The sequence below is a fragment of the Crocodylus porosus genome, unplaced genomic scaffold (genome assembly GCF_001723895.1).
Source record: "Crocodylus porosus isolate Cpor-Errol unplaced genomic scaffold, CroPor_comp1, whole genome shotgun sequence".
Taxonomy (NCBI): domain Eukaryota; kingdom Metazoa; phylum Chordata; order Crocodylia; family Crocodylidae; genus Crocodylus; species Crocodylus porosus.
In genome coordinates this window covers 23,210,299-23,232,223 of record NW_017728915.1, presented here as the reverse complement: position 1 = coordinate 23,232,223, position 21,925 = coordinate 23,210,299, and the positions used below count along the sequence as shown (strand labels likewise).

Genomic DNA, 21,925 nt, shown 5'->3' with positions numbered 1-21,925 from the left:
AGAAGATTTGATCCATTATTTTCCTGCAGTTAAAAAATGAGAGGTGCCTCAAGCCTATGAAGGGGTGCCTCCCATCTAAAAAGGTTGAGAACCACTGAATAACTGAAAAAAGATCTTTCTGATACATTTTAAATGCTAATAGGTTCCTTGTATACCAGAAAAAGAACAGAGTGCACATCTACAGTAAAATAAAAATGTTCATAACAGACCCCACTAGATTAGGTTCATTAGTGACCTCATAACTGAATTGTTGAAATGTTAAGAAAAATAAAAATCATGTTAACAGCATCCAAAAACTGCAACTGTAATTTGTAACATAACTATAGTTTTCAATATTATTTTATATAAAGTGTTGCTTGATGATTTAGGGATTATCAAATGACTACTGAATTATTGGAACTGGGTCAGATTCTTGCAAATCACGTGCAAACAAATTCAAGGTTATGGGTTACTAAACTCTCTCCATTAAGAAAATGGTTAAGGTTCATTGTTATAAAAATGTTTGCGCCTTTCAGCTTGTTTTTTTCCTTTGTTCATGCTTTACTCCCTAAGTAACTTCTTAAAAATCTCTAGAATTGGAAAACTACATATCCCATTATTTGTCATTTAGTGAAGCTAAATGTAGTTCCTTTAATTGTTCCTTTTTATGGATTGAAAAGAGTAATTTATCAATTTAGATTATGTCTTGAATTCCCTCTAAAAGAGTGACATAGTTGCCCAGATTTGGACATAATATTTTGTGCAATATCACAAATTATGAGGACACAGGTGTTCTCAGCTCTTTAAGTAAGTAAACGATAGTTTTAAATAGTCAATTTAAAATGCACTGATTTTGATTCTATCTTACATTGCAAACTCATATGCAGTTTGATCTGCACCATGGTAAGAGTATCTGAGCATCAATGTCTCAAAAATTCTCCTTTTAAATGCTTATAGGTATTTCAAAAAAGTTCTTAAATAAATGATTTGTGGTTCTTTAAGATAGTCTTCACTCAGCTCTCTGAGATGATTTCAGAATAAGTTTCAGGATTACAATGGTGACACTAGTGCAAACTGCAGTCATGAATCAGGCTCTCTGAGCATATAATTTGTTCTACTTCATTTGAAACTTTTAAACTTGTCAGCCTGCTGGCTTTTACTGGTATGTCTACCCTGTCAGCCTGGGGTGGGGGGGAGGGGGTTACTCTAAAGACAGAGAGAGGTAGTTAGCTGTGTTAGACTGAAGTCAGGTAGAAGGCAAGGTAGATTTGCACCTTATAGACTAACTCAGAGATGCACAGGGGTTCATAAGCAGCATCTTACTTCATCTGCTGCTTATGAAAGTTTATGCATCTCTGATTAGTCTATAATGTGCAAATTTACCCTGCCTCCTTCTTTAAAGGGCACCTTACTTTACCTGTTCCCACCTGAATACACCCTGCTGCCTTTCAGATACATAGGAGATAAAGGTCAAAAGTAGGGTGCATGATAAAAGATTTTTTGGGCTGATACTGATGGCTGATGATTGACCAGCCATATTGGTCAAAACCAATCCAATTGCCAATATGCAGCCTGGCAGCTTGGAAACCAGTGTTCAGCTGGTAAGTCTCCTGGGGGGAAAGGAGCATAGGGGGGAAGATTGAGGCCCCTGCAGTGAGGGAGGGTGTGGGGCTGGGACAGGGACAGGTGCTGCCCAGCCGGGGTGGGGTGGGGCACGGGATGGAGCTGATGGAACATCTGGTGGGACACAGGAAATAGGGCGGGCAGCTCTCACCACTGTGTGCACCCTTGGGGGAGGCATGTGCTCCCTGAATCTGTGTGCAGGCTGAGGGTGGGCTGCCGCTGTGCGTTCACACTCAAGGGCTATGCCAGGCTCTATCCTGATGGATGTACTTGGGTGGGGTGGGGTGGGGAAGGCAGCAAGAGTGCTGAGAAGGGGGCTAGAACCACTGCTGTAGCCCCCCGTATATCCCCTCCCAGCACTGCTTCCACTTGCCCCGCCTGGCCAGAGCGCAGCTGCCATGAAGAACCTGGTGCAGCCCCCAAGAGCAAGTGCTCAGTGGCAGCTTGTCCTTGCCCTGAGCACATATCTAGGGGGCACATGCCCCCTGCGCCTCCAAGGGTGAGTGGAGCAGTGGGAACTACCACCCTCACACCCCCCGGATGAGCTGCTGTCTCTGTCCTGATCCCCACCCTGGCTGGGCTGTGCCTGCCTCTGCCTCAGCCCCACTCCCTCCCTCACCATAGGGCCTCAATCTGCCCCGCCCCATGCCCCTTCCTCCCCACAGACTTACCCGATGGATGCTGCTCTTCCAAGCTGCCAGGCTGCACTTCTGGCTATGTGCATGTTGCGGCTGCACACATCATTTATCAGTGACATTATTGGCCACATCAGCCCAAAAAAGCAGATTGCTAATAATGTCAGTTTTCCTTTTATTGGTGCCGATATGATATGGACTGATGTATCGGTGCACCTCCTGTCCAAAGTGACTTCAGCAACTCATTTCCACATTCAGTGTATGTAAGCAGGGCATGCATAAGAGTGATCTTCCTTTGGTGAGCCAGGGATGTGGTATAAAGTGAAGTGTTTCACCTTGGGATGAGCAACCCCCAACACACGTATAGGCTCCAAACTGACTAGCACCATGAATGAAAGGGACCTGGGGGTAATAATAGACCACAGTAGGAATATGAGCTGGCAGTGCGATGCTGTAGCCCATAGACGATGCATTGGGAGGGGGCACATGTCCCCCCTGAGATTGGCCCTTGCCGGCCAGAGAGTGGGGAGCACCGTCTGTGGCCAGTGCTTCCCCAAGAAGTGGTGGTGGCACTTCCAGTTTTGCCGGCAGCACTTCTGGGGTCGGCGATTGGCCACTGGGGGAATCCCAGTTGGCGATCGGCTGCTGGTGCCTGCCCCCAGAGTCAGGAGGCACCAGTCGCCCATGCTGTAGTCAGTAAGGTAAACAATACTCTAGCATGCATCAATTGATGCATCTCCAGCAAAACCAAGGAGGTGATTCTTCTGCTCTATTCAGCACTGGTGAGACCGCAAGTGGAATACTGCATCCAGTTCTGGGAACCACACTTTAACAAGGACATGGACAAGCTTGAGAAAGTTCAAAGAAGAGCAACCCGTATGAACAGAGTCTTACATGGCAAGCCATACGAGGAAAGGCTGAGGGATCTGGGACTCTTCAGCCTGAAGAAAAGAAAGCTAAGAGGGGACCTGGTAACAGCTTACCACTACACTAGGGGAGTACATCAAGGGCTCAGTGAGCAACTGTTCACCAGGGCACCTGGGGGGAAAACCAGAAGTAATGGCCACAAACTCCTGGAAGACTGACTCAGGCTCAACATTAGGAAAAATTTCTTCACAGTCAGGATGTCCAGACTGTGGAATAAGCTCCCTCCAGAGGTGGTGCAATCACCTACCCTGGAAATCTTCAAGAGGAGACTAGACAGTCACCTTGCTGGGGTCACCTGACCCCCAGTTATCTTTCCTGCTTGGTGCAGCGGCTGGACCTAATAATCTTCTACGATCTTTTCAAGCCTTACAATCTAAGAATAAACGTATCCTAAAAGGAAGTATGGCCCAGATTTCCTTTTTTGAAAAATCAGATACCCTCCCAGATGACCTTCACCTGCCAGGGAAAAGAGGGACCTGTTTGCTATTAGGCCCCGCTATGGAACAGTTGCAGCTATTTACTATCGGTAGGCTGACCATATGGAAGTTGGTCTTACCAGTTGATGGGGGTGGAGCTGTGTACCAGGAAGGCAGCGGTGCATGCTGGGCAAGGCCCCTGTGTTTCTAGGACATCCATTTTAATTCAAGAGCCAGCCAGGACCAGCCTCCGAAATCTGAGACTGTCCTGGATAAACCAAGACATATAGTCACCCAGATTTTAGACAAAAGAACTTAGATTTGATGGGGGAGAGAAGAGGAGCTGCAGAAGGATGGTTGGCTTCTGCATCCCTAGAAAAAGGAAGTTTCCCTGGGGTGGGAGGTGCCTTGACAGTCTGTATAGTGAAACACCAGGAAAGAATAGGAAGCTGACTCAGGAAGGATAAAAAGCCATCTTAGTTTGGTCCCTTTTGGACTGTTATTTAAGCTTGTTATTGACTGTCCATGTAGGTGTGCAAAGAGTGACTACTGAAGGAAGGTAGTAAACGCCAATAAAAGAGCGAAGAAAGACAGATACCAAAACGAGGAGATCCCAGATCTCTGCTACAAGGAGATTAAAAGGAGAAACTGCAACAAGGCAAATAGTACAGGGGAGAGCCGCAAAAGGTTGCATCAAGGCTAACCACATTATGTACCTCTGTATCCCACCTCCTACAGTTTTACATTTAGACTACATCAATATCTGTTCTATCAGTGAACAGTTTTCTTTCAAACTGATATTTAAAAGCATTAAAATACAATTTATTAGCTGTCTGTTTTATGTAAGTTTGCACCATCTGGCTAATTGTAACTCATCCAAGATGGAAGAAAAGAATAAAAAAAAGTATTTCAATCCAGAGAGGAACTAGATGCCTTTATATTATTCTTATATTGATGTTTAGCAATGCCAAACATGTACACAAATCATATATTGAGAATTTTACAGTCTATTCAGTTAGATCAGTTAGCAGAAAAAAAAGATGCAAGTTACAGTGATCCAAAATATAAAATGTCTAACTGAATCCTAAATTAATCTTTGCTTTAAGAGAGATTTTTCTTTGTTTACAACAACAGCGATGTTACAGGATTCTGTAGGTACTGGGGTTAATGAAACACTGAATGTGTTTAAACATGGATCCCATTCCAATATTCCATGTTTAATAAAATTAAGGCAAAATAACCCCTCTACTTCATTAACCGAGCCACACAATAATTGTGTATGTCAAAGATTAGATTATACTCTTTCTCCCTATGGAATTAATGCTGAGACATGCAATAAAATAAAGCTTATTACTACACAACATTGAGGAAATTTTGTTAAAAATACAGAAATATATGCATCAGCCAAACTATAAAATACATGAGAAAATGCAGGTAGCTTCCATTTCATTTCAACATAAATTTTAAAGGTCTAAATTGTTAAAAACTAAATTTAGTTAAACACTAAAATGAACTGCCTTCATAAGTATATGGTATATGCTACCACTATGCATCAGCAGATACATGACAAATAGAACCAAGGAGGTGCTACTTCCCCTCTGTGTGGCACTGTTCAGACAGCAGTTGGAGTACTGCATCCAGTTTTGGGTGCTGTTCTTCAAGAAGGATGTTGATAGACACAAGAGGGTCCAGAGGAAGGCCACTTGTATGGTTAGGGGTAAACTGACAGAGGGCAGATTTAGGCTAGATATCAGGAAAAACTTCTTCACAGTACAGGTGGCCAAAATTTGGAATGGGCTTCCAAAGGAGGTGGTGCTCTCCCCTACCTTGGGAGTCTTTAAGAGAAGGCTGGATACGCATCTGGCAGGGGTCATCTGATCCCAAACTCCTTTCTGCCTAGGCAGTGGGGCAGACCCAATGATCTGCTGAGGTCCCTTCCAACCCTAGCATCTATGAATCTAGAAAATACTGACATTTCATAAAATAATGAAAAAGCAAGGAAAAAAAATGCAGAGTAAAGAACCTACTCAATATATGGATGCCCACATACTTATCTGTTGCATAGATGGACATCAGGAAGAATTATTGGAGATAAAACAATTATCAAGAAGCATAACTTTAACAGGCTCTTCATTTCTATTCTTCTTGTCACATAACATTCACAATAAATAAAACATATTAGAACTTGTGCCTATAAGATTTGCATTTGTAGAACAGTGTTTGCTTGACTAGCTTAAGGAAAGTGTGTGCTAAGATACACTTTCTAAATAATATTAAATTTGGGAGGGTCTGTGTTAACTTAAGCAAAAGGACAGTTAGTCCTCAACAAAGGAAGCATGTATTATTTTGACAAAGTATTCTGTAGAACAGTATATGGCCTGCAGACCAGATCCAGCTCCTGGAGCCCTAGGATCTGGCCTAAAGATCTCAGACAGGCCTAGTGTGCTGCATGTGGCATGAGCTGCATGCATTAGGAGGCTGTGGGGTGCATGTTGCATGTGGCATCTGAGCTGGCCCCAGCCCTACATTGGCTCCAGGGCCAGACTGGGTCCACAGGCTGTCCCTGACTGGCAAAATCATATGTAGGGCTGGCGTGGCATGGGCACTGCATGCTGTGTGCACCTCACACATGTGCCATGTGCAGTGCAAGCCCTGGACTGGGGCTGTAATGCGTTGCATGTGGCGTGTGGGGCTGGACCTGGTGCGCATGCTACACGTAGTACAGGGGCTGATGCATGGTATGCACTATATGCAGTGCCCTGCAAGACTGGCTCTACATGCTGGCTCTAGGGCCAATCCATATTGGGCCCATGCACTGGAGCCGTTTGGTAGAGACACCTTATGCAGGGTGTGCCCTGTGACAGCTTCACATGCAAGTCCTAAACTGGTGCCAGTGCACACTGCATGCAGGGCTGGTTCAGGGTGCACCCTGCATGGGCTGCCTGAACCAGACTGGTCCAGTGCGGCGGGTTTATGGGTCTAATCTGGCCAACAGACTTGCCCCACACCCTTCATTTGGCCCACATAGCCAGATGAGTGTGATAACCTGCTTATTGAATTATCATATTTAATAATGTGAAGCAAAGTTTTGAGAAGTAATCTCTTACTTTTCATGTGCAAATATATATTTGCACAGGCAAAAATCATAACTGATTGTAACCAATTAGCTTTGTAAATGCACACCTGCAAGTATAAGTTTTGTACATGTTATTTTTCAGGCTCACTGAAAATTTGACCACTGTCATCTGTTTCGGAAAAATATTTTATTAGAAATGATACAACATAAGCATTCGCATAGGTACATGTAAATAGCATATATTATAAAATGTTGTTTTTGGGTCATGTATGTTTGCAAATGCATTAGAAAATACATGCAATTATAACAAAAAAAAAGTCTTGAATTAAAAGCTCATTTTCTATGTATGGGCAAGATGACTGAAGTTGCTTTATCACTGTAGTTACTAGTGCCATCTTGTGTCAGTTTGAACTAATTCAAATACTTAACACTATTATAAAATTACTTAAATTTTCCCAAAAGAAAATTTCTGTCCATTCATTAAGATATGCAGATTTGTGGGTCTATAGGTTTACTCTAAAAAGAAGATAGTCAAAAGCAAACCTCGAACTTATCTGAGGTATATACCCAGGAACTTTACTTATGTCCAATGAAAGATGCAAACTGTCACACAACCTTATTACACCTACAGCATTAATTGTTTCATTAACTTTTAATTTGTTTTTGGAAACATTAAAAGATGTTAAAAGATAAAAAGGTGGTAATGTGCTGCATAAGCTGGAAGTCACCTTACAGTCTATACTGCATAAAATATATTATAGTACCGTACAAATGCTAAGAGATTTTTAAGTCTTTAAAAGGAAAATTACCTGTTTGTTTTTCTGATTAATTTTAGATATGGATACAACTGGCTTCTCATCCTTTGCAAAGAATTCTGGGGAAAATGTCAGCATGGGATCTTCCAGTGAAAAGGAAATCCCACACATGCAAAAGAGGATCTGCAGCTGTGTAACTAATCTTACCTAAAATTTAAGCTTGAGGAGGTAAGTCTTTTAAATGAGAATTTGGCCAAGAACCATTTTTACTTAAGCAGAGAATCTGTTTGTGTTAAGTTTTGTTTGCTGGATAAATTATTTATTGTCCCTATGGAGAGAGTCTGTGTTCTTAGAACTGAACTGCTGAGCCAAATTTGCTTCTGTTGGCATAGGGATGTGTGCATTTTTCTGCATTAGCCACATCCTTTGCACTTAAGGAGTTCATAAGTGTGCAAGAGAACAAGCTTCAACCCTTGAAAAAGGATTTTACCATTCCCAACCTTCTTTTGGGGACCCAGTTGTCATGGACAGTATTTTAATTCCACTGTTGGCTTCACTAAATTTTACTGTGGTGCTTGCTGAGAGTATGCAGAGAAAATAGTATATTTTCTGGCAGCCTTAGCTACACTTCCCAAAAGTCCTTTATGCCAAGTTTCCAGCAGATAGGACACAAACCTTCTCTGGTGGATTTTGGCCATGAGTTGTGATTTGTACAACAGCAGATGGCAATAAACCAAAAATAATCCTTTCAAAAGCGTTTGTCCTACTGGCAGAGAAAAGAATGGGCCCATCAGAACCTCAAGGGAGAGAAGAATGGGGTTGTTATTACATATTTAATTCCCATTTCAGGTACTGTATTAAAAAACAAAAAGAAGATGTATAAGGATACTTGGGTTAGCAGTCTGAGCAGGTCACCTGAGTTTAAGAATTTAATTTTTATCTCTGCCACTGATTTAAATAACCTGTGTGTGCCTCAATTTACTCTACTATAAAATCCAGTTAATACTTTCCTTACTTGCAAGATGCGAGGCTTAATGTATGAAAATTACTCTGAGGGAGCACTTACATGTACAATTGTGGTACCTGAATAAACTGCAGAGCTCACTGCTCCAGAGTTAATTGCTCCCAAGCATGCCATTTGAACGTGTACCTGGGAGCAATTAACTCCAGAGTAGTAAGCTCTCCAGTTTATTCAGGTGCATGTGGAGCCTAGGTGGAGCAGCCCTGGCTGGCAGGGAGCTCCAGGGGTCAGCCTACCAGCTCAGGGCTGCTTCAGCCAGGCTCAGCAGCAGTAGAGGGCCTGGGTGGTAATGAGGGTGCTTCAATATGGGGCTAGCTGGCAGGCAGCCTCTGCACTGAAGCACCATCATGTCTCAACCAGCTAAGTCAGTGTCTACATGTACACTGTTGGGCACAAAAAAACTCAGCAGCAGGGTAGTACTTGTATTTACAAGTACTACCTTGTTGCAGAGTTTATTAGTTTCCTGTGCCCTAATAGGGGCACATGTGTAGATGCAGAGATGTTTACTGCAGTCAGGACTGCAGTAAATGTCTCATGTAGACACGCTCCAGTTTTCAAATAAAAGCAGCTATTACATGAATATAAATATATTTTTTTCTGGGTTACGAAAGATTGTGCCCCTGTTGTATCAGAATAAGCACTTTAATCTTAAAAATAAATTATGTATATATCTTAAAAATATAACATTGTGAAATTGTTGCAGGCCAGGACTTTGGGTAGGAATTTTCTTTAAAAAACTGGCGTTATATATATATATATATATAAAAGGTTTTGAGAAATCAGCAGGGTTTTGGGTTGTTCATTGACAGTAATGTGTAGAGAAAGCTTGAATGCAGAGCAAGATACAATAGATCACTGAAACACTGTACTAGGTGATGATAATTTGTAGGTAAGCAACTGAGCTACCATTTTTATAGCATGAAAATAATAGCATGGTTTATTATAGCCAAGTGCTTACAGCATAGTTAGGAACAGAGAAATGACTGAAAGGATATCAATTTGACTAACTAGGGAAGAAAGTTAAAATAAGAAATTATGGGGGGGTTGTTTTATACATATCTGGGATATGAGAAAGCTATTTACACTGGAACATTCTGTATTTCATATGTATGAGTCATAAGACAAATTAGAAACTTAAATAACTTTCTGCATGTATTGTTACAATGTGCTAGGAAAGCAAAGATGAAATTATCAAAATAATTTCATTACCTTAATATTGGAAAACCAAAGATCATTCTCATGTAGTGTAGCAACATAAACAGAAGTGAGAAGCCCAAGGGAGACAGCAACTATTCCACCAACTATAAGCGAAAATCTCTTCCATAGTTTTCCACCTGTGTAAAGTCAGACACACAATATTTGACTTGGGGACTGAGAAACTCACAATTCTTCTTGTTTTACATAGATCTCTGAACCTCTTTTAAATGCTCACTTTTACAAAGCAATCTGGAGGTAATTAAGAGATCTCTTTTCAGACCCCTGGACAGCAACTGTATTTGTGAATTTTCTGGTATAAGAAACTTAATGTTTTATTCACATGCAGAATGAGACAAGCTATGTTTCACGGGGGAAATGTAAAGTAGTAGTTTATAAGACAACACTGTGATCTTATACAGATCTACTTAAACACCATATCTAGAGTATAAATATAAATTACAAAATCTCTGAAATATCCTCCCAGGCATCATTTTTAATTAATGATACAGAAGGTGGCTAGAAGCACACAAAGCAAGGTATCAAACCTTGTTCTTTAAACTTCTGAATTTAGATGCTGTTTTTATGGTTTTTAAAAAAATGGCATTTCAGGTTTAATAATCCCATTAAGTTTCCACATTGAGGCTGCGCACTGATCAAAGTAGCTTCTGATAATGATGCAGTGAGAAGCCACATTTTTAAATGAAACCATTCAATCAGTTTATTGTTCATGTGTAACATTTTAAATGTTTTACGTTATGTTTTAAATTAGTGACTTTTTCAAGTTGATTTAAGACTCAATCCCGCTCCATGATCTGGAAACAAAAAAAGCAAGATTCAGATATTGTGCAAGGACATGTGATTTGATGGAAGTGTCTACTTAGTCCAGGGGTGGGCAGCTATTTGTGCCATACCTCTCCCTTTCTCTAATAAGTTTTAGTGACCTGTTGAGGGCCACACCTCTCCCTCTCTCTCTATCCCTTCCTCCCAGTGCTGTGACCAGTGTAGAAGCCTGAACCCACCCACAGGTTCAGCATCCCCCACTGCATCCCCGTGGCCAGAGTACACCCACCTGCAGCTCTAGCACACCCCACCACCCCTTGGAGTCTGGACCCTGCAGCTTCTGGCCACATTTACAGGTGCCCAAACACAGCTGTGGACAGCAGCTTCCAGGCTGAGGCTCCAGGAGTGGTGTGGGGAGGGGAGGGGAGGGGCATGTTACAGCTGTGGGCTGCAACCAAAGCAGAAGCTTGAACCCACCTGCAGCAGAAGCACACCCTGACCCTTGCACCTGGAAAATGGCATCTTTCTTTGGGCAGCTGCCTGGTCTGGACTTAGGGAGGGAGGAGGGAAGGTGCTACAGCTGCAGATGGGTTCATGCTTCAGCGCCAGCGGCAGCCCCAGCTGAGAGAGAGAGAGAGAGTGCAAGCACACCTGGCACACCAGAAACAGCCCTGGCTGCCCAGTACCACACATCTGCCAGAGCTGGAGCTCCTGCCCATTTACAGGCTGGATCCATTTACTTGACTTGCCGGATCTGGCCTGAGGGTCATATTTTGCCCACACCTGACTTAGACCATAGCATAAGTAGACAACATAAATTGGGTAAATGGCTTCCCATCTATCCAAAACATATATACAAGAGAAGAGAGAATTTTGCAAAGGTGTGATCAGAGGTTGCAGACTAAGTTTTGGCCCATAAAAATAAAAAAGCAATGAAATTGACTGGGTGAATTTTCAAAGTATTTTCATACAAGAACTTGAAATGTTGTCCTTCATTATCTCCAGAGGTCAACAAAGTAAAAAATACTTTATAGGTAACACTGCAAGTCTACAAAAACCAAACAGGTTGCAGTTAAAGCCCCAATTCCATATGTAACCTGTGTTTGCCTTTATACTGCAAATCCAGTTCCTTTCAGATGGGGCACTCAAATTCTTAAATTTAAAAAAATCACAGCTTATGTTATCTCAAGACCCTCTATCGCGTGCTTCCCAAACTTTCCCTCAGCATGACCCCATATATGATGCCATTTCCACAGCATGGCCCCTCACTCACAACCTGCAGCCCCCTGCCAGCAGTGGGGTCCAAGCTGCCCAGACTATGGGACCAGAGCCAGGGCCTGTGGCCTGCAGTCCCCCACACAGCAGCGGGAGGTGGCACCTGCTGCAGCTGGAGCAGAGCTTGCAGCTGGAGCAGAGCTTGCAGCCCAGCTCTTCACTCTTCCCCCAACTTGTACTCTCCCCTTGCAGATGGGTGGCACAGTAGGAGCAGAGCCTGTGAGGAAGGCGCAGGGTGAGGATGTGGGCTCAGGGCTCTCCGCCCTGCTGCCCTCCCCACAGGGCCTCTGAAGCTCAGAGGGTGGGACCTGGTGCTACTGCTGGGAACTCCACACCGTCCACACTGCCATGGTGAGGCTCCTCCTGCCCGCCCAGCAGCAGCTGTAGCTGCAGCAGAAAGTTGTGCCCCTGCTGCTGCTGGGTGGGCAGGGGGCACCTCACCACAGCAACGCAGCCAGCATGTGGCTCCTGGCAGTAGCACTGAGCCCTGACCTGGAAGTCTCAGGGCAGGGCAGCAGGGTAGAGCCCTGAACCTGCCTCAGGCATCCCACATCTGGGAGGCATGTGCCCCCCATGTCTCTCTTCCCAGGCATGTGCGACCCCATTTTTTATTGCTGTGACCCCAAATGGGGTCATGACCCCAAGATTGGGAACCGCTGCTCTGTTTGTAGGATACATTTCCAGATTTAACCGCGTTGTGTGGTTTTGTAGGTCTGTCATCTTGTCCTATGACATTCTAAGCCAAGCAATCAAACGATGCTAAAGTGTATGTCAGGTACAACAAAGTTAAAAATAATTTCACTGTAACTAGCATTTGAAAATAGACTAAAACCCCACATTGCCATAATCTATGCTGGGACTTTGTCCCTTTGATTATAGTTTTTATCCTACATTCTGTCAATACTCAGAAAACTCTTTAATATGATACCTAATCTTCATGTGTGGAATTGAAGGTACCAAAAATATAGCATTAGTGAGAGTCCATAATGCCACATTCCTTTTAATTACCCACCAGATGGAACTCTCCCATCAGACTTCACATTTTTCTTCTGTGAAAGATGATCTTCTGCAACTTCTGTGACTTTTAGTCCCTTTCTCTGTCTGATGGTTGTCATGATGTCAGAAACTTCCATACATTATTCTTTAGTCTGATTCCTAAAACATGCATACACCAAAGAATAAATATTCAAATCCAAACACTTGTTTGTCATTTTATGACAAATACCACTGAGAAGTGTGTGACAGGCCATGAAAGCAAACAGAAGCATATTTTATTGTAAATAAAGGCCTAAAAAAGTTCTACTCATATAATTTATGCATTCGTTTTATTAAAAAGCAAGAATGACAGTCTCTGTAACTCAAACACAAAAAATAAGTGAAAAAGAAACGCTGGTGCCAATGCTACGAAGACTGATGCTCAAGCTTAACTTCATATACTGGCTCCAGGATTTGTGACACTGGGTGTCCAGAAATTCAGGATTTTCCTAATTTATGATTGTGGGTGTCCAACCAAAGACAGCTAAAACAAGGCCTAATTTTCAGGAAGTGCCGAGCCCTCAGAAAAAACAGTCCTTTAGTTTAAAGTCCTTGATCTTTGAGGGGGTCACTGGATGCAACAGAAAACCTGAGAACGGATAACTTTGTAAAACAGAATTAATTTAGCTGCACAAATCCCTACCTTTTAGTAATGTTTAGACTACTGTGTATCTTTTTTTTTTAAATCACAAAAATGAGAGAATAAGAAAAATACGTAAGGACCAACAGTCAGAGATCTCAAGTCTGCGCAAGGCCACAGCCCCGCATCTCACTGCCAAGGGTGTCAACACCGAGCCACGCAATTTCGGTCATTTTTGTACCTGAATCCTGGCTTTGAATGCAAAACACAAATCCCCACCCACGCCCCGCGGCGGACACCATTCGCCAGCGAGTGTCGCCTCTTTTAACTCGTCTCTGGAAACAAACGCAAACAGCGAGACCCACCTCAGGTGCCCAGCACAGAAGTCGCAGGCTGACTTTGTGTCCAGCACCCCCTCAGGGGAGGAGGCCCGGCGGCGCTGAGGGGACGGGCAGGTGCCGAGGGAGAAGCCCGCGAGGGCACAAAGGGGCCGGGCTGGGCTGAGGGAGCCGCAGAGGGGCCGGGGCCTCCCCCGGGCACGGCTGTCTCTGCGCGGCCTGCCCCGCCGCTCCGCTCCCCTCCCCTTGCGCCGGGGCCGCTACCTGGCGACGCGGCGGAGCCGAGGCCGGGTGGGCGGCGCAGGCGGGGCGGCGAGGCGGCTGCTCGGCCTGGCCCGGCGCTGCCTGCGCGGAGCCGCCTCGGCCCCCCAGGAGGCGGGAGACTGGGCGGGCGCCTTTTGTCTCCCGGAGCCGGGATCCGGCACCGCCTGCCCGGGGGTGGGGGGCTCGTCTCGCCCGGCCAGGCCCCTCTGCTGCTAATAATGATAATAATTGCAATAACAACAACAAGTCATCATTATTAGTACCGCAATATTAATAATAATAACAATTGCTGCTAATAATAATTGCAATAAAAGCAACATTATTACTGTCATACTATGAATAATAATAAGAGTGATTATTATTGTAACATTCATATTAATAATAACAACAAGTTATTTTTGTTATTACAATCATCACAAGATGATGACGATGGCCATCCTGGTCATTGTTATTGTACTAACAAGACGACTAGCCTATCATGCTATCTGCTAAGAGGAAGAGCAGGAGGATAATATTGCACCCATTGCAAGCCAGCGTCATGGTTTCAAGGCCTGCTTGGTGCAGTCTAAGCCCTGGGGAGTCCCAGCCCTCAGCTGCGCTGTGTGGAGGGGCCGGACGGCTGCGCTGGAGGAAGGAAGTGCCTCTCCTTCTGGAGGGGGAGCGGAGGGAGTGTGAAACATGGATTTGTTGGCGCAAGGCAGGAAGGAATCAGGCCCTCGGGACGTCTGTAGTGAAAGCGCGTGGAGGAGTGAGTCTTGCTGCCGTGAGAAGGAAAACAAGCCTGACTTACTTGCTTTGGGCAATAGCACGTGGGACGCTTTTTCTGGAAGTCAGAGGGCATGGTTTTGATTATGCCATGTTGTAGAGGATTTAAGAAACAATATGTGGAGGGTTTATGAACCCACACGGAGGGCTTGGACAAAACACAGCTTACATCTTGCTGACAAGTCAGCTTGTTGTCCTCAGAAGCAAATAAAAGTCCAGATACAAGCTATTCCTTTCTTAAATAGTAATGTACTCACACCGCGAAGGCTGGAATCTCTCCAAGCATCCATCCTTGGGCTGTACGTGACTTTTGTATCTGTATTTTCTGACATCTCTGTCTTTGCTAGTCACCTGAAATAAAATACTGGACAGATGTTCTTGTGTAGTCTCACTCCAACAAAAGTCCACGGAGACTTGCAGTATGGATTTTTTTTTCCTCCTTAAAGAGAAGAGCATATCAAAAGTCCCCTATTGTAATTTATTTCTAATGTTTGATACATTAAAAACAAACCAGTGTGTAGGTGTAACTGAATGGTCAGACATACCCAAACTTCTTAATATAGCTAAACATACCATCGTCGTAAAATTCAGTCAGGCCCCTGGAGTCTGGCAACTGTGAACGTGGCAAATTTGAATTGGTAGTCATTTAAAAAACTTTCAATATGGAGGAAAGTAGATTAGTAAACTGTTGTTTTACTAATTGCTGTCTTAAATTGTCTAATTGCTGTTTTCCTATCATGTTTACATTTTTGTATTTGCTTTGTATGTTTTTAAATATGGTTCAGGAAAATAAAGTGCATCATGTTGCTTTGCAAAACGTGCCAACTCCAAAATCCATTTGTAGTCAAGTGGCATCCCTCTGACATCTACATCATTTAGAGAAGTGAGTTAGAAAAGTGGTGTGGTTTCAGCTGTCCTTCAATGCAAGTTAAGATCTAGAAACAAAGAACCTCTGCCCCAGCTTCATTTCAGGTTTTGTCTTACTCTATTTCCCTTGCACTGGTCTCTAATCCATTTGGTCCAGCCAGTCTCTTCCCTGTCCCCCAGTTTTTCTTGGTGTCACCCTGCCATCTCGCTTCCATTCTCAGCTATTTCTGTCAGTCTTTTTGTTCAGCCAGTCCCAGCTCTCTCTCTTCCCCATCTCCTGTGTCTTTGTCCATCTAGTCCTACTACTCTCCCCCTTCAGTCACAGCCTAACCAGACCCCAAGTCCCAATCTACACTGTCCCGATCTGGATTTTGTTTCTTTTGTGTTTAAATTTACTTTCTCGTGGGTACCACTTTTTTCCCTTCCCTGATCTTTTCTACCAAATAAGCCAACCAAGGCCTAGGTCCATCTTTGCCCCTGTGGCCCAGTCCTTAAAAGAGTATCATGCTACGTCACTCGGAGAATGGAATGAGTACAGTTTGTTCACATACAGGAACATAGACTCTTTGGAGATTTTAGCTGATAAACGCTACAATGCTGCCATTGCAATATTTCAGATGCTTACAACCTGGCCATCTTTGGGTGAGGTTTCCCAGGCCTGCAAAAGGCACATGCCTGAAAAAACAGTCACCAGTTCTGGTCAAATTTTAAGCCTCTGTTTAGGGTTGCTGTTTGTAGCCGTGTTGGTCTGAGCACATAGACAAACAAGGTTCTCTGGGTAGATGCCATATCTTTTATTAGACCAACTAAATAGTTGGAAAAAAAATTTTTTGTAAACTTTTGGGCACAAATACCCTTCTTCATGGATAGAGAGAGTCTGCTGGAGAATTGTATGCTGTCCCGGGTAGCACAGAAGCAAAATGCAGGCCTGTGAAAATGCAAATGCATGATCTGCATATAGTGTATTTATTATTTATTATTATGGCAGTGAGGATCAGAGGGATAAGAGACAATAGACATTAGACAATAGACTATTGTCTCATATCCTCTGATCCTTACTGCCACACATTTCACCAGCAGACTCTATGCCTGATGAAGGGTATTTGTGCCCAAAAGCTTGCAAAGAACAATTTTTCCAGCAATTGAGTTGATTTATTAAAATATATTGCATCAACTGTACACAAAGGACCTTGTAAGCCTCTGTTTAAAAGCTTAGGGGTATTTTAGCTATGCAAGGTAAATGTCACTAGAATTTTTTTTTAAACCACTGACAAAATGTATATTTCCAAACTTTATTCTCAGAAACAGGCTGTTTTGGCTAAAATTAAAGAAAACAAAAACAAAGAACTTCAGCTAGAGGCAGATCGCATGCATAAGGGGACTCAACTCAAATGATTTAAGATTGCCAAAGTTATAAGCAACTGAAAAAAGCTCTTGTTCATAATCAGTAGTGCTACCAGCTTCACTGGTAATATATAGTAACAGGGGTAAAGGCAAATTGCATATGCCAAATAATATCTTAGCAGAAATTGAAATAGTTACTTAATCCTAAGACTTTGTCTACCAATTTAATTGGTAAATTGTGCCAATTCAATTAAAATATATCAATTTAATTAAATCGATTTCAGAAATTTAATTAATTAAATTAGTGTAACCCATTGTATAGATGCTAATTAAATTAGTAGAGTTTTCTTATGTCAACAATATCTTGGACAATGTCTTGATCTGCTCCTTTTGCTTTCCCTGTGCTTTGGAGAAATTTAAGGTGTAATCACAAAGGACTTGTGATCTTTCAAATTGTAATTAAGACTAAATATCAGGGCTTGTCTAAAATGTCATCCAAACTTTGAGAACAAGTAAGCACAAATAGATTTCATCCAGTCCGTAACAAGTATAAGCAATTCAGTGCCTCTGTTAATGGTAGGCAATGGTATAGATTCAACCTGATTATGAGGTAAGAATCACTTTCTGAATTGTTATTACAGCCTCCTGAAGATTGTGTGTTTCTTTAGGAATTCTTCAATTTGAGTTTTGGGCAGGCCCCATCTCAACTAATTTTATGTAGCCTGAAATGATCATACCCCAAGAGGTTACTTTGCTGATTCTTCAAAAAGCAATTAACCTATGCAATACTAATAATTTTTCTTTGCTATCTTTGGTCTTGCTGAATTGCAGGTGGTAGAATGTATGTTAGGGCCATCACGTGTATACCAAAATGAAAAGAATGGAATGGAGTTGGGTTTTAATATGAACTATATCTAAATCAATTCTGATGGTTGGTGGAAATGGTTTAGAAACTTTTACTGGTGGTTAGACAAGGTTAGTAATAGGCATTACTTCAGTAGTATGTAACAGGAATTACTGTACTTTTCAGCTTTTATATGGCAAAAGACTGAATATATCTTGATTCTTTTAAAAACTTCAAATTCTTTCACAAATAACATTATTCACATGACATAGCTGAAATACATCCATTTCATACATGGCTTCATAACATTTTCTAAATTAACTCTTGTCAAACCTATGAAATCTATAACTACAGCATATCACTTTAAGAATCTTATTATAATTCAGAATTGGTCATGACAGGAGTACAATATAGTCTAATAATAGCCTGGAGATACTAAAGAATAAACTATAACTGTCAGTGTTAAATTCCTAAATACAGTTTTCTTTCAGTGATTAACCCATTGCTCAGTTTAAACAAATAATTTTATTCATTTATAAAGTGCATCCATTTTTACACATTTTGGGTTCAGGTACAAAATTAAGACAAATCTGTGAGTGCGTGTGCGTGCATGCTTACATGTACGTGCATATTTTATTTGCTCTCACAGGCTCTCAGAATAAATGAAATCCAATGCAGCTTTTCATTGCAAGCCAGTAGAAAAAAATAGCATTTACCCTATGCCCTTTTTGAAGCAGTATAGCATGTGGCATTCAAGTGGGGACTGAATGCCTTTGTTAATGACTGCAGAATATGGGAGCTGAGGAATTATGGACTTTGCAACGTGAGATGTTAGATTTACCTTTTTAGCACTAAATGCCGTGGGACATATAGCACATAAGGGTCAGCTTTTAGTCAGTGTGACTTATTGTGCACAGATGAGTAATTTTATTCATACCAGTGTAATGAAAAATGAAAGGCATATACAGAATATGGATAAATGGGGATGAAAAACATTTGTTTTTGTTTATTTTTTAATGGAAATGTAACTTCAGGAAATGTATACCACCTGTAGGTCAGGAAATAATTCATGTATTTTTCCGCTACTTTCAGTTAGTTTAGATAAAGTGACATCAAGATGGAGTAAGAAACTACAAAAACAGTTTTTAAAAAGTTACACATTTAGAGTTTTAAGATGTGTAAATTTTGTGACTGAAATATTTAACTTCTGGAACTCAAACTAAGCATTTATATCAGGTTGCTAAACAAAGTGGTGTGAAGTCCCTAACACATGATATTAAAGGCATCTGCATACAACTTCCATATGGAAAGAATATTGCATGAGCTCTAGCAGCACAAATTCCCCTAACAATCCTGAACTACTAATGTAATCAGATATGCAAAATGCAGTGTTCATTTACTGTGAATAATTTGTATAATGGCAGAACCTGAGAAATTTGTATAAAATGCTCCTCACCTCTAAGGGCAAGTGCTAAAGTCAGTTTCAAGTATTTTAGAGCAATTAGCAATAGCCATCACTTTAGAATATTAGCACCTATCTTTAAAGGCTTCCCAGAGCTGGTGGAGGACTTAATTGTAAATACACAGATTTCTCTCAAATACTAGGACCATCAAGAGCAATTTGTTTTACCCATGGAAAAGTCTCTGTTGCACCAAATGAGTGAGTGCAGCAAAGTTGGGGGAACTATCAGAGAGCTGGTGTTGGCAACAGTTCTCTTGATGATCTGTCCAAGAACTGGCACAGGGTAGACCTGTGGGGGGTGACATTATTTGGGCTGGAATTTTGGTGAGCTGTTGAGGGCTGCGGGGAGGAGGGCAACTGATCCTATCCAACCTGCCAGCCATGGCTGAGGAGGGCTGTGCCCCTCACTGCTCCCTTCTGTGGGGCCAGGCCAGGCCATGCAGCGAGCAGTCTCCTTCTCCCACCGCTCCCTCCAGTTTTCTGTTGGCACTGCAGTCCTGGCACCGTGGTCACTGGCAGCTTGCTTGCACAGGATGGGGTGTAATGCAGTGCACTAAGTACGTAGCTGTCTTGCCCACCTGCCATGATGAGCCGCTGAAAGGGGGCTACTACAGGCTGAGCTCCCTGCCCCTGGGGCCAGCATGGACATGGGGTGCTGGAGCAACAGCAGTTCGTTGTGGTGGGTGAGTAGGCAGAATGGCTACTTGTCATGCTGCATCATGCCCTGTCCTGTACAGGCCTGGCTGCTGGCTGTGCAGCAATAACAGAAGCTGGATGGTGGTGGGGGAATGGATGTGAGTGAGGGAGGGGACAGAGGCAACCCCAGTTGCAGCAGAGTGGAGCAGTGTGGGACTCAGCCCTGCCTCCTCAGGGTCCCAGAAGCAGCCAGATAGGATCAACTGCATGGACACACACCTGTATTCCAGGGGTGGGGTGTATTTTGTCTAGCCCTGGAATAGAGCAACAGGTGCTGCTCTTTCTTGAGCCAGGTGGTCCCTAACAACCACAAACAAGCAGTATGCTATAGCCACTCTTCTGTATTGTTCATCATTGCCAGGGACTGCAGGAAACACAACCTGATATGTTGGAAAGCCCATTGGGTAATTATACCTGAGATGATGATTTGGATTAAAACAAATAAGATCTTAGCCCAGTATCAAGGGAGCAAGCAAACACAAGATGTTTCTGAAACAGGGTAAATGCTCACCTTTACCTGACTGTTTATATTGCTTAGAAGTAATGTGTAAACAAATTGCCTGTCTGATTTCTTAGCTTTACCTATTTAATCAACAGGTCTGTAGTGGGGGGACCCAACATTGGGCACAGTGCTCACTCACCAGTGAAGAATAGAGGGGAAGAATTGCTTCACATGATCTGCTGGCAACACTCCTTCTAATGTAGCTCAGTATGCTGTTAGCCTTCTTCACAACGAGAGGACATTCTTGGCTCATATTCAATTTGTTGCTCACTGCAACCCCTGGTCCATTTCTGCAGAGCTGCTGTTTAGCTAGTCACTCCCCAGCCTGTACTGGCTGTGCATAGGACTGTTCTGTCCTAAGTGGAGGACTCTGCACTTCTCCTTATTGAACATCATGAGATTTTGTTTGGTCCAATCCTTCAATTTGTCTAGGTGTCTCTGAATCCTAGCCCTACATTCCAGCATATCTATTACTCCCCTCAGCTTGGTGCCATCTGAAAATTTGTTGAGGGTGCACTCGATCTCATCTTTCAGGTCACTGATGAAGACACTGAACAAAACTGGCCCCAGGACTGACCCTTGGGACACTCCACTTAATACCAGCTGTCAACTAGACATACAGCCATTGGTTACTACCCTGTAGGCCTGATGATCCAGTCAATTTTCTATCTGTTAATTCAACCTGTACTTCCTTAGCCGACTTAGGTCTGCCTTGTTATATCAAGGCACTGTGTACACAAAATAGGCTGTGTTAAACTTCAAGTTATACATTTTTTCTACAACATTTGATGTTCGTTTTTTCTGGATTTTGAAATCCAGTCAATGGACCCACTACAGGGTTTATGTTCCCAAGTGCAAAATTGTGATCCTTCAAACATCTGTTCAGATTCCACCTGATGCTGTAGGTGCTTGTGATGTGTTCAGCATTCAAGTTTGCCAGGTGCTGAAACTTCTGGGCAGAAGAGTCTTAGCCTTGACAGCACTGAGCAATTTGATACCTATTTCATTCTTGAACGTGTCTATCCATAGTGTAGTATTTCTCTGCATAATAGACTTAGTATTCTGACTATGCCTACCAGCTCAGACTCTATATGGAACACAGAGTTGGAGATAGCTTTCAGTGTTCTCACTCAGAATGTGAAAGACATGGTTTCAATTTTTTCCTCTCCCTAAAACGTTCCCTAAACCCATATCTGCCACCTCCCATGACAGTGTACTGCTTACTATAAGTAATACAGTATAGGCAGGTGGGGGCACTCAGTCTGTCCTATTGATACTGTTCCACTCTGTAAGGAATCTCTACGGTCATTAGGATGGTACATATGGTGTGGGCACAAGAAAAAGCACAGATAGGACTGTTTAAATTTAGTGGTTTGAGTACCTCCCTGGGAGAGGCAAAATCCAGGTTCCAGTCCCTGTTCAAACAAAAACAGTAATTGGATAAAATATTTAGCTATTTCATAGATTTCATAGACATTAGGGCTGGAAGGGACCTCGGGAGATCATTGAGTCCAGCCCCCTGCCCAAAGGGCAGGAAGTCAGCT

General features: G+C 42.7%; 1 protein-coding gene across 3 annotated transcripts in view; it reads right to left on the bottom strand.

Moving 5' to 3' along the window:
• The window catches only part of DPY19L3 (dpy-19 like 3 (C. elegans)), a 65,193-nt gene extending 50,857 nt beyond the window's left edge, over window positions 1–14,336 (bottom strand). Inside the window, exons 1-3 of one of the 3 annotated variants that reach the window (XM_019535822.1) lie at window positions 14,310–14,336; window positions 12,697–12,839; window positions 9,642–9,766 (exon numbers count right to left, since the gene is read on the bottom strand). In XM_019535822.1, coding sequence (XP_019391367.1) covers window positions 9,642–9,766; window positions 12,697–12,817 — 246 coding nt within the window. In that variant the 5' untranslated portion in view covers window positions 12,818–12,839; window positions 14,310–14,336. Of the gene's footprint in view, window positions 1–9,641; window positions 9,767–12,696; window positions 12,840–13,664; window positions 13,870–13,901; window positions 14,034–14,309 lie in introns of those variants that run through there. The other 2 variants (XM_019535821.1, XM_019535820.1) reach the window with 2 other exon arrangements.
• Window positions 14,337–21,925: the final 7,589 nt, after the last annotated feature.